This window comes from Lactuca serriola, chromosome 6 (genome assembly GCF_051521515.1).
Source record: "Lactuca serriola cultivar US96UC23 chromosome 6, Lser_US96UC23_V15, whole genome shotgun sequence".
Classification (NCBI taxonomy): domain Eukaryota; kingdom Viridiplantae; phylum Streptophyta; class Magnoliopsida; order Asterales; family Asteraceae; genus Lactuca; species Lactuca serriola.
The window spans coordinates 157,354,652-157,367,079 of NC_136413.1; the positions used below are offsets into that span (position 1 = coordinate 157,354,652).

General features: G+C 29.1%; 1 protein-coding gene across 1 annotated transcript; it reads right to left on the bottom strand.

The window, feature by feature from the left end:
• Positions 1 to 1,348: 1,348 nt before the first annotated feature.
• LOC145060304 (uncharacterized) lies at positions 1,349 to 1,996 on the bottom strand. Its single transcript, XM_079007996.1, has one exon. It carries the CDS (start codon positions 1,994 to 1,996, stop codon positions 1,349 to 1,351), a length of 648 nt encoding a protein of 215 aa, XP_078864122.1.
• Between the last annotated feature and the right edge of the window lie 10,432 nt (positions 1,997 to 12,428).

Here is a 12,428-nt window from a genome sequence, read left to right on the forward strand (position 1 = left end):
TAATGAGTTAATTTTGATCTAACTCTCCATTTTTAGTTCTTAGGTTGTCGGGAAACTATGAGTTCTCAAACGATCTCGCCCATATATATATATATATATATATATATATATATATATATATATATATATATATATATATATATATTGTAACTAATTATTGTGCGGATATTGTATGGTATGAGAATTACTAAGGGAATAAGTTGTTTAGCAATGCGAATACGTTCAATCTTACATAACTATTGTCATTAACACACATTCTTACTAATTAAATCATCAATAAGGTTATTATACACTTATTATTATTATTCTCATTTCTGTCAGAATGAAAATGAGTGAAAAACGATGTATGAGAACAAAAATAAATAATAATTAGCGAGAATGCATGAAAATAACGATTTTTTTGTAAGTTTGAATGTATTCGAATTGCTAAACAACTTATTCTCTTAGTAATTCTCATAACATACGATATCTGCATAATAATTAGTTAGAGTATTTAAACATAGTTCTTGTCTCTCTCTCTCTCTCTCTCTCTCTCTCTCTATATATATATATATATATATATATATATATATATATATCAACTGTAATAAATAAAGATTCATTTTGATACTTGTCAATCTCTCATATGTTTTGACACTTGTCATTTTATTATATTTTTAAAATAAATAATATCCACATGTCAATTTGTAGGTTTTTTCAAATTTTAAATTAAAGAGACACATAATATTTATATACTAGTTTATAGCCCGTGGGAACCACGGTTAGGAAATTAATTAAACTTTGTAAAAACTCAAAACTATTAATTAAGAATTTTAAATAACTTATTAATTAAAAGATATTTTTTTAGTTATATATAAAATTATAATCGTTAATTCAAATAAATACGTCAAATATACAATCTTATAATTTGAATAAATTTTATTTTATTATAATTTGTATAAATTTTATTTTATTTTTATTCTAATATTATTAAGTTAATGTAATTAAAATGTGATTTAAATTTTGAAATTTGAAATTTGAAATGGAGAATTAATAGATTGACAAGTGTCACGATATTAATTACAAGTGTCAATAGATTTACAAGTGTCATGATATTAATTACAATGTCTAACATAGTGACACATGACAAAAGAGCTACTCTTTTATTAGTATAGGGAGATTTATATATGTAAAGTGTTGAATGTAATAAATGTGATAATAATTGTAATTAATAGGTTTTCATTCCTTATTTCAAAATTTTAATTAAAAAAATACTTTTTTTTTAACCGGCAATTTTTATTAAAATGCGCCCTAGCAAGAAACTAGGGGCAAAGAGTACAAAGATGATCTTCAAAGAAGAAAACATACATTATGTACAGGTTAGGGGTGAGACACACCACTTATCCCAATCCATTGTGTCACCTTTTTTTGCTCTATATTTTCTCCACGTAAATACTGTGCCTTTGATGAAATCCATAATTTTCGCCGGTTTCAATATCTCGCCACGAAAAATTCGATCATTCCTAGCTTTCCACAAGCTCCATATAGTTCCGTATATAATACAAGTAAGAGTCTCTTTCTTCTTTGGACAATGTCCCCAGTTCCTCGCAAACGCTAGCACCTCATTTACTCCAGAGAAATACTCAAGGGGAATTCCACACCAATTAAGCACCATACATAAGGTTTCCTTCACCATACTACAGGAGGTTAAAATGTGGTCTGTAGATTCAATTTGATCTGCACATAGACCGCACATTGGGGAAGTAACAAGAATGTTCCTTCTCTCTAAAGCCTCAGCAAATGAGATCCTCCCCTGTTTAGCGCGCCCTACAAAACTTGTCACCTTTTTTGGGACCGAGTTCAGCCACCAGAATTCACCATCACCAACAGGGTGGTGTGCTTTGTCTAGTCTATTCCGTAGCCTTGCCACACAGAATTTCCCATCCACCGCATAGTCCGATCTCCAAGTTAAGCCCCCATCATACGTATTCAATATCTCATTTACTTCAATATTCATTTTCCAAAATCTATTCTTAACTTGGTCAATACTTAACCATACCCCACTCCTCTTCGGTTTTGCAAAACAATACCAAGGCCTATTTGTAGTGTTATGAAACCCGCTTATGATTTGGGCCCATAGAGATTGCGGGCTGGTTTTGAACTTCCACCACCATTTGGCAAGAAGGGCCAGATTTAGATTCCATAGAGAACCCACTCCTGCCCCGCCAACCTCCTTTGGGGCTTTTATTTTGTCCCAAGCAACCCAATGCACAGTTTGCTTTTTGTAATCACACCTCCATAAAAAAATACTTAATGTTTAGATTTTAATATTTAATCTTTTGTTTAATCAACCCGTGTAATAAACAGATTTTACACCTAGTATATATATATATATATATATATATATATATATATATATATATATATATATATATATATATATCATCTTCTCTAATAAATGAAGGTTTTTTTGCCACTTGTCATACTCTCATTCATTTTGCCACATGTCATTTTGTGGTTATTTTGAATTAATTTTTATTCCAAATTATTAATTTTGTGGTTTTCCTATTTTATTAAACTCCATATGGTATTTAAATTTAATAATAAATGCATATCAATTTCATTAATGGATTTTCCTTATAATTTCAAAATTTTAAAATAAAATATGATTAATTTGATTTGATTATTTTATCTAAATGATTTGTTTAAATTTAAAAGAGAAAAAAAAAACACTTTAATTTTAGTAATTCAATATTTTTTTTTATTTTTCTTATAAATTCAAATTTCTCAAATGTTTATCGATATTTAATTGCAGCCTTCCTTCGGAAGTCAAGATAGCCACAACACCTTCAACCTTCAATAATCTCTCCTTTCGCGCCAAGTTGCTTAAGATATTATTCTTTTTTTTTTTTTTTTAACTTGAGGAACAAGATAGGAATCAATTCTAACAACACTTATTTCAGTTTCAGCCACCACCTCAATATTTAACAACCTTCTTTCTTAGAGTCTCATTGTTCTTCGAATTCATGATATGAAACCAATAATTGGTGCACCTTCAATATGTCTCTTATGTAAAGTTGCTCATGATATAAATTGTTTATTGCATCGAAGTCTCTCATATGTGAATTTCAAGGATATTAAAGAACTTGTTGATTTGGTAAGAGATTTACATGTAGTTCTTATGTATGAAAATAACTAGGTTATAACCCGTGAAAACTACGGTCGGTATATATATATATATATATATATATATATATATATATATATATATATATATATATATATATATATATATAGTTTATGATTTTTCAAGATTTACTTGGATATATTTTATTTGATAGAACTACGAATCGACTCAAAAAACGATCAACTTCATGAAACATGACGAACATAAACTCAAGAAGCTAGTTTGAAGGATCTAAAGTTCCAATGTCATAGAATTCAAAAATAAGTTTTCAAAGAATTTCTTATAAGCAAGGGAATCAATCACAACTTTTATGCACCTTATAAGCCACAAAAAATGATCTTGGAGAATGAAGGAACCCTTCTCTCTATGAATCTGCAAGATCAATGTTTAATGTTTTTATTCTATCTCTTTACTTTTGAGCCGATGCAATTTTAACTACTTTCTTTATTTAAAATTGTTCATATATCAAAAAGAGATTCTAAATAACACTATATAAAATTCTTAACCAAAAAAAGCTTAATGTGAAATTCTCTTATATTTTTTGTTCTAAGTGTTTTTTGAACTCAAAGGATCAAAGAATCAAATTTCAACTAAAAGCTGACGACAGTATTGCTATTGGATAACACAAAATCCTGTTCCATCAAGGGTGTTGGAAGGATGAGAATTATTGAAGAAACTTTTAATTTTACATTTGGTGATTATTATGCCAAATTCCTCAAATGAAGTTTTCAAAAGATCAAATATTTTTCCTTCATCACATGTGATTTTTGATGCAGATTTTGAAAGATTATTTGGTGAACAAGACTATGCCGACAAATTCCAAGTTACATGTTGATAGCACCAAAGCTTCAAAGATTCTTGATATCTTTTCATTTACAGGAAATTCATTCAGTGCTTTTGAATGATTCAGTGGTTCTCAAAAAGTTCGTAATACATACTAGTTATTATTTTATATTAACTTCTAAAATGAAAAAAAAATCGTACTTTTTATGCTTGAAAAAAATATATGAATAAAAAATATACTTTTTTGGTTGGAACTTTACATTTTTTACATATTTTTAATGAAATTATGCAATTTGTTTTTAAAATATCAATATTTCAATAAATTATTACACGGTTATTAGTTAAAGCATACTTATTACTTACAAATAACTTCTAACATTTTATTTTATAAAGTAACAAAAAAATTAAATATTTCAAAAGAGCAAGGTTCCATTGCCAATATTGAATATTCCTTCCATTTAAATTACGTAAGAAAGAGTTTTTTATTTTTAGTAAGACTAATTCCTTTTAAAATGATTAATACACACTCATGAATATATGTGTCCACCACAAATATAAAACGGATGGACATATTTTTGACGTATCTATTACGGCTAGTCGACACCACATGCCTTTTGTAACAAGATTGTAATTAAATTATCTATTTTTCAAATTTCACTTTGGTCTACAAATATTCTTAATATCATTACTTCAAAGGCTTTTTAGAGTATTGGTTTCAAAATAGTCGGACCATATATTATTTCCTATCTAGTTTTTCATTTAATCCAATGGGCTTTTATTGATCCAATTGTTCTCTAATATCCATTTTTCATCCTCTAGTAGCCCATCAAGTATATAATACAATAGTACATTATTAATACATGCATAGTTTTCGAAATGTAAAAAGATTAATCTAATTTAATTAAAATTGTCTATATTGTGTAGAGTTTTGAGGTTACGGAATGTGTAGAACTAATGACTTATTTCTAATTTGTGATGGGTTAGTTAGTTGTAAGTCAAATTTAATGAGATGATTATTATTCTTATAAATGCGTTTATATTTGAAGAACAAGAGTTATACAACTGTCCCTCTAAATAAAGTACGTTTTCTCTTTTTATTTTGCGTTCTTTGTATCTAGATATATAAGAATGAAAAGTAGACTATTGTTTCTAATCATAATTTGCTTTATATCATTATAATGTATGATGCTTTTGATCAAACTCGTCAAACAGCTCTTTTTGTAAGATCCGAAACTAAGCAATATGTCAGATTTTTATTTTTGAAAATGGTATATATATATATACGTATTTTGTAATGGATCAAATCAAATTATATTATAACTGTATATAAAAAATTACATTATCTAATGTAAAATCGACCTAAAATATTGTACTATTATACATTTGTAACCCATAAATTAAGCCTTTTGTATATATATAAGAGAGTAAAACACGTAACCATGTTTCACCTGGTGTCTCATTTAATGCACACATGGAGTCCAGAAGGTATGTTTTAATACCCTGCAAACAAGCATTGAATACAAATAAATTTAAAAAAAAATCCAGATATTTCTTATTTATCTAAATAAAAAGTGAATTATTACATATGAGAAATTAAATATTCTTCTACCTTTTGATCCTATCAATCCTCCTACAAGTTTAAATAATGACATGTGTCATACTAATACCCTAAAATATCATTAAATCTTATTAAATGAACATTAAATGTTAAATATGTCACCATTTATTGGTAGAAAAATACGTAGGAACAAAAAGTAGGAGTATATTTAATTTCTCTTACAATTTTATTATATCCACTTTATCAACTACTACTTTAATCATTCACCACTTTATTATATAAAATTTACCTATAGTTAGATCGTATAATAAGTTAGTTTTGTGTAACATGAGTTGCACACTTAAAACGAAACAAATGGTACCCTCATACTATCATATATATTCACTTATCGTCAACCAATTGGCTTAAAACTTAAAAAAGCAAAATGTCAATGGTAAAACGAAACTTATTTATATTTGTATCAAGTGAAATACATTGGCCAACCTTGTTGATTGGGTTATTTTCCACGTTTGTGGTTATATGTGTTGGGTTAATTGAGTAATTTATGTTTTAAAATGTAAACCGATACCCGAAAGGAATTATAGTTCAGGTATTCGGGTTGAGTAGGTTATTTAAAGAGATATAGGACAAATATTTTCTCTTTTTATAAGGAACTAGTAGCAATTTTAAAAAATATATGAATTTGATGATGTGATCATAACATAGACAAGGATATGTGTTATTATCATATTAACAATCATATTAATGCTTGTAAAATCTCATTAATTACAAAATAGCCGTGTGTGTGTATTTGGTGATCCATCTTGTTTCAGAACGTCAACATGAGACAATAACATAGACACATTTTATATAAAACATTTAAGTTGTTAGTGAATCAATAACGTTTGGTTGATGGAGATAGATTGCATTGTATATTTTTATTTTGTGTAATTTGAGACTTTAAGTTGTTGTATGTGACTTTAACTTGTTGTATGTGTGGTAAAGAAACGACGCTTGGACATCAAATAATGATATTGTTTATGTTAAATAAGTTTATGTTGATTTTCGGGATTAAATGTTTTTTATAAAATATAGGGTATATGGATATACCTAGAATTTTATAAGCATACCTGATACCCGAACTAAATTAATTTCAAATTAACCGAAAACCCGAATTTCCACACTCGAAAACCCAATCAACTCAAATTAATAACGGGTCGTTAGGTTTATTCGTGTATCAATAAATGATAATTTTCAAGAGACGTACCTTATATTGTGATGTGTGTTCACTTTTACTATTAAATATTTCAAAATTTCAATTATTTTACACATAATCTTGAGATGAAATAAAAAAATCAATTAGATCACCGAATCCATATCATAAAATACATTTAAAATTGTGGATGAATCTCATACACCAAGACTTATATATAGTTAAAATTCCCCAATCACTACCATGAATAATTAAGATTGCACATGACATATAAACTTGGCAAAACAAAGAAAAAGAAACCATTATGGCTAGTTACATTAGTAGCAAGGAAAACATAACAAATACCAAGTTAAGGCTAAATTATAATCTCCGACTATTATTTTCCAGTCAACTTGCTACGTAAATCAACAAATGGTTTTTAAGATCTATTATAAGTTGGTATTGATTCTAGGCAATCTTTGTATATCGAAATTTATCATTAACAAGAAACAACTTGGATTTTAATTAAGGTTACCAACTTTAAGCTTTGTTGTATTCGAGTTCTGATTTAGGGTACAGAGTCTCCGTTTAAGAACTAAAATTATAAATCTATTTATCATTTAACATAATAAATTAACTGTAAATTAAAGCAGTTGGGTATATAAAGCATTCATAAAGATGAAATCTAGACAAGTCTTAACAGTATAATACTTTTATGGATGTTGTTTCTAAGACTCGTAACCATGCTCTCAAACTCACGCGACAGCATCTCAACGGGTGTGTCAAGCCTTCCCCTCAAACAAAATATAACTTTATCAATATGGAAGTCATGTTGTAATAAAAAAACAAAGTTTAGAATACATTTAGAGTCTTTTAGTTAAATTAGGATGATATTTTATTGTATTTAGTTCAAAACGATGGTAAATTGCTTTAAGGAGTATGACAATCACATCACATGCTAGAATTTGTAAAAGTCTATGCCAATATTGCCATGTGATCCCGTATGTGACTCGTAATAAAGTATTGACAATGACACTTAAGCCCACATAACACTCATTCTATAATATTCCATACTATTGATTAACAAAAAATGTGTGTTGACCACTTATAATCACTTTATTAATTGAAGCTAAAACACATTATATGTTTGAAAAAGTGATTGCTTTATAACAGCAATCACAATCATGGCTATTATAATATTTGTTAATTAAAGTAATAAAATATTAAAAAAAAAAACTTCCATATTCAAACTTAACCATCATTTTAAATACATTTTGATTTACTTTTTCTTTATTATGACCCGGAATTGGTGATGAGGGAGACATACAAGGATCGTGTTTAATTTATTTATTTTTAATATAAAGATTGAATGTAATAAATGACAAAATAAATTTCATTCGACTTTTGACATCTTTGCAAAAAAAATGAAAATTTGTCCATTAGAAACTTTGAACTTTTAATACTGTCACATTTGGATGTTCCTTTTTTTCATTTAATTAGGACCGAGTATTAATTACAAAATGGCGAACTGGAATTGGATTATCCCAAATAATTTTGTTTTTGTAGACTTAAGTCTATTTTAATTATTTTTGCGGCTAATTAAGTCTTTTTTACTTTCACTTACTTATAGATATATACAAATATGTTACCTAACAATCTAACATCAAATAATATATTAGATCAAATAAATTATTAGAAGGCCAGTTGGAGGTTGCATTAAACTCACGTTCTTTTGACTAGCAAAATTTATTCCAACTTCAATGGCTTTAAAGATCAGTTACTTCTTTTGGAAATGAATCCTATCATTTAATAATTCTTGAATTCAGTAATATAAATTTTTTAATTTATATTTCATACATTAAAACTTTAATTTGTTCCGAAACTATACATTTAGGATTTTAAAATATAAAGTAAATCAGTTTAATAGATTATATACCGGAGAAATACAAATTGCATATTTTGTTTGTATGTAAGATCCACATAACAAAAAGCAAAAAAACATTACATATCCGTTGTTGGAAAAATTGACAGATTGGTATGTAACACTAATTAGTTTCATAGACTATATCACCTACTATTCTTGAACGAAAGAGTCCCAAGGTTTTGCTATTTTGTCAACCTCTAGTCGACCCCTACAATGAATAAATAGTTGTAGCATTTGCTGCATCACACATGCTCACACATGATGAGATCGGGTTCGGTAAACCCTAGACTTTTTAATCGTTTATAATTCTAACAATTTGAGTCCGATCGATAAAAACTTACGGTAGTTTTATGTGTAAATGTTTCTTGTATTATCATTTAGTTTTCGTAGTAAAATGATTCACTTATTGTGAGAGTATTATAATATGAACTTTAAAGATTGTTGTTGGGATATTAGTCAACTAGGTGATTTTCCTTAAGTTCATAGATAACTTGGTGGTTTTCCTTGTATTATAAAAACTATTGCTTTTCAAAATTCGATATTTTGATTAGTCAAAACGAATTATAATAGAAAATGAATATGTTAAGCATGTGCTACTATAATAACAATGCTAGAATATATTTAGGAAGAAATCAAATGGTAAGGATCTTATTTTTGATAATATTATAGCGATTTTTTTAATTGGTTTTCTTTTAGAAATGCTGAGGCTTCTAAGACTGGAGGGAGTGGTGTCACCGAAACCGCACTCCCTCCCTCGCCACATAAGCGTTATGTCACTTTTTACCACTCAAATGTAGTTTCTTGCCACATCAATGGTGTGGTGCCACAGTTTTAGTTTTAGTTTTTTTTTTTGTTTGTTTTTTTGTTAATTATTTTAATTTAGTAAAACTTATTTTTTTAATAAAAAAAAAACATAATTTTGAAAACATAATATTTCATTAATTAAAAATACAAATACCATTCATTACTTAATTTTTTTTTTAAAAAAAAAACCTAAAAATTTAGAAAAACAAAGTAGAAACATAAAACCTACAACTTAAAAAAAAAAAACACACACACACACATACGAAACCATTAAAAACTTGAAAAAAAAACTAGAAATTAGTCACGATTAATGTAACGGTTTTTTACTTCCTCTTTCATCGCCAAAACCACTTCAAGCTCGGCCCCGGTCATATTCGACGTGTCCATCGCTAGTATTCGCATGTCGCTCTCCCTTTGTTTCCGAAACTCTCTTTCAAAAGCAATTTTCAAAATCTTGTCCATTCTGTCTTTTATACCCCTCATGTCGGATCTCATTTCTTTCAAATCATCTGAATCCGACGCTTTGCCTTTGCCTTTGCTTTTTGATTTGTCTCTTCCCAATGGTCAGGAAAGTGGTGAAACTGGAATAGGTTCATCTTCGCTCATATCAAATTGAACACGAGCATCTGATGTAGTGTGGTCGGACTCAAATGTTCTGCTGCGTTTTGACCCACTATCGATATGCTGGTCAGATGTTTTGCTACTCAGCCATTTCTTGTTATCTTTCAAAAAATTCCAAACTTCAAGAAACTTGAAAGCCTTCAGATTTTCTTTTTGATACACTTTCAACGCTTTCTTCAAAATCACTTCATCGTTTTCTCCACTTTCCCATTGACGTTTCATGTTGTTCCACAAGTCATTAAACAACATGACTTCTTTGTTCATCTTCCCCCATTTGGAGTACACTTGATGTTTTGAACGGTATTCTCCACGGTTCATTCCTTTATGGAACCTGTGTAAAATGCGAATCCAAAAGCGGTCATGCTTTTGGTCTTTTCCAACCGTCGCATCTTCTGAAATATCGATCCAAGATTGTGCCAACACTAACGCTTCCAAAGGTTCCCAACATCTAGCCTCCACCTTCTTTTTTCTTTTAGTCGCTGCTCGAGTGGGTTGAGTTTGTGTAACGAATTCCGGTTCAGGATCAGAAACGATTGTTTCTGGTTGTGTTTGTGTTTGTTGAACAAACTCGGGTTGGGACAAAAAATCAAATGGATTAAAATCCGAGTCGGGTTGTGGTAGTGGTGGTGTTTGTGGTTGTGGTTGCCCTGGTCGTTGTGGAAAATATGGAAACATACCGCCGTAGTGGTAATACGGAGGCGAGAAAATCGGTTGATCAAACGAAGGTACTGGGGTGTTGGTATTTCTGACTTGTGTTTTTTCTTTGCTAGGTCGTTTGGAAGATGACATTTTCAAATAAAAATAGAGAAAAGGAGTAGAGATATGATAAAAAGTTGTGTAAAAATATTGTGTAGATTGGTAATATATATATATATATATATATATATATATATATATATATATATATATATATATACATATGTGTGTGTGTGTGTGTAGTAAAGTTCAAAAAAAATTAACCATTAAAGACCATTCAACGGTCAAAAGGCAGTCAAACATCAAGGACCAATCAGAATGCACGGTATTCCCTAGCCGCACTGCGGCCAAGACCGCCCCAGACCGCGATCTGGGGGCGGTGTTCCATGTCCATGTAGCACGAAGTGCAGTCTCAGACCGCACCCATACCGTTAAGCCTAAAAATTGGATTGGATGGATTGTATGATTTTGTTTCTTTTGTTAGTTTCTAGGTAGCTTTCTATTTATGGCTGCTATTCAAAAAAAAAAGCTATCGATTTCCAATCTTGTATCTTAAATATATATTGATTTGAGCTATATTCCAAAGATAAGTAAAACCAAATGAGATTTGATTTAGCGGTATCGAATGTGTTATAAATGTGTTTATCCTCATATAGTTTAGAGCTCAAGTCATATAGTGGTATCGAATGTGTTATAAATATGTATTTAGGATATCGATTAGATGAATGTATGCGTTAAGCGAGTCAAACATACCAAACATGTATTAAAATGTTTACAATCTATTAAATATCATTATTAGTTTTGTATACTTAATACAATTGTTGATAAAATCTTATTTAATATAAACTACACATAAGGTTGGACGGTATGGATGAGAGAAAAGCGAGGAAAGTTTTTCCTCTGAGCTGAACACTGTCCCTTAATTGAGGGAAAGATGGTGAGGGAGCTCATTCCTTCACTCTCTCTCGTATTCATATTGGCCAATTTTTTTTTTTATCTTTTTTTAATACTTATTAAATTATATACCTACTAAAAATTATATATATATATATATATATATATATATATATATATATATATATATATATATATATATATATATCAAAACTCATGGTTTTTAATTCTCTACAAAATGAGTATAATATTTATTGGAAATATATTTAAAAAATAATAATAATAAAATAATGAGGGAAGTTTCCAACTCATTCCTTGGGTTTAGGGGAAAGAAAGGAAAGTGAGGGGAATGATCTTGTGGCCCACAAAAAATGAGAAGAGTTTCCCACCCACACCCTCGAGTCTAATATTCAATAAAAATAGACAAAATTTAAAAATTTGGCACGAAATTTACTTGTTTTCACCACATTCCCTCTTTTTTTTAATAGAACAACGGTAAAATATATTAATAAAAAACGAAGCTAGCAAAGAATACAAAATTAAGGCAACATTTGATTACGCAATCACATATTCCAATTATTGGAAGCCTTCTTGTTCCTATAGGTGAACCAACGAAAAGATAAATCTAAAATACTATCAAACAAAAACTGTTTTTTTGCACTTAGAAAGGCAAAAAATAACCACGTTCCTATAGGACCAGATAACCCAAAGCATCGTCAAGCACACCGCCTCCAGGACCAACCGATCCCTACTAGCCACCAGCGAAGTATCAATCCAATAAATAAATTGAGATTAATCCACAAAAACTGGA

Bases quoted from the DNA above. Each gene is read 5' to 3' on its own strand.
- LOC145060304 (XM_079007996.1), bottom strand. From the start codon at position 1,996: ATGAATATTGAAGTAAATGAGATATTGAATACGTATGATGGGGGCTTA.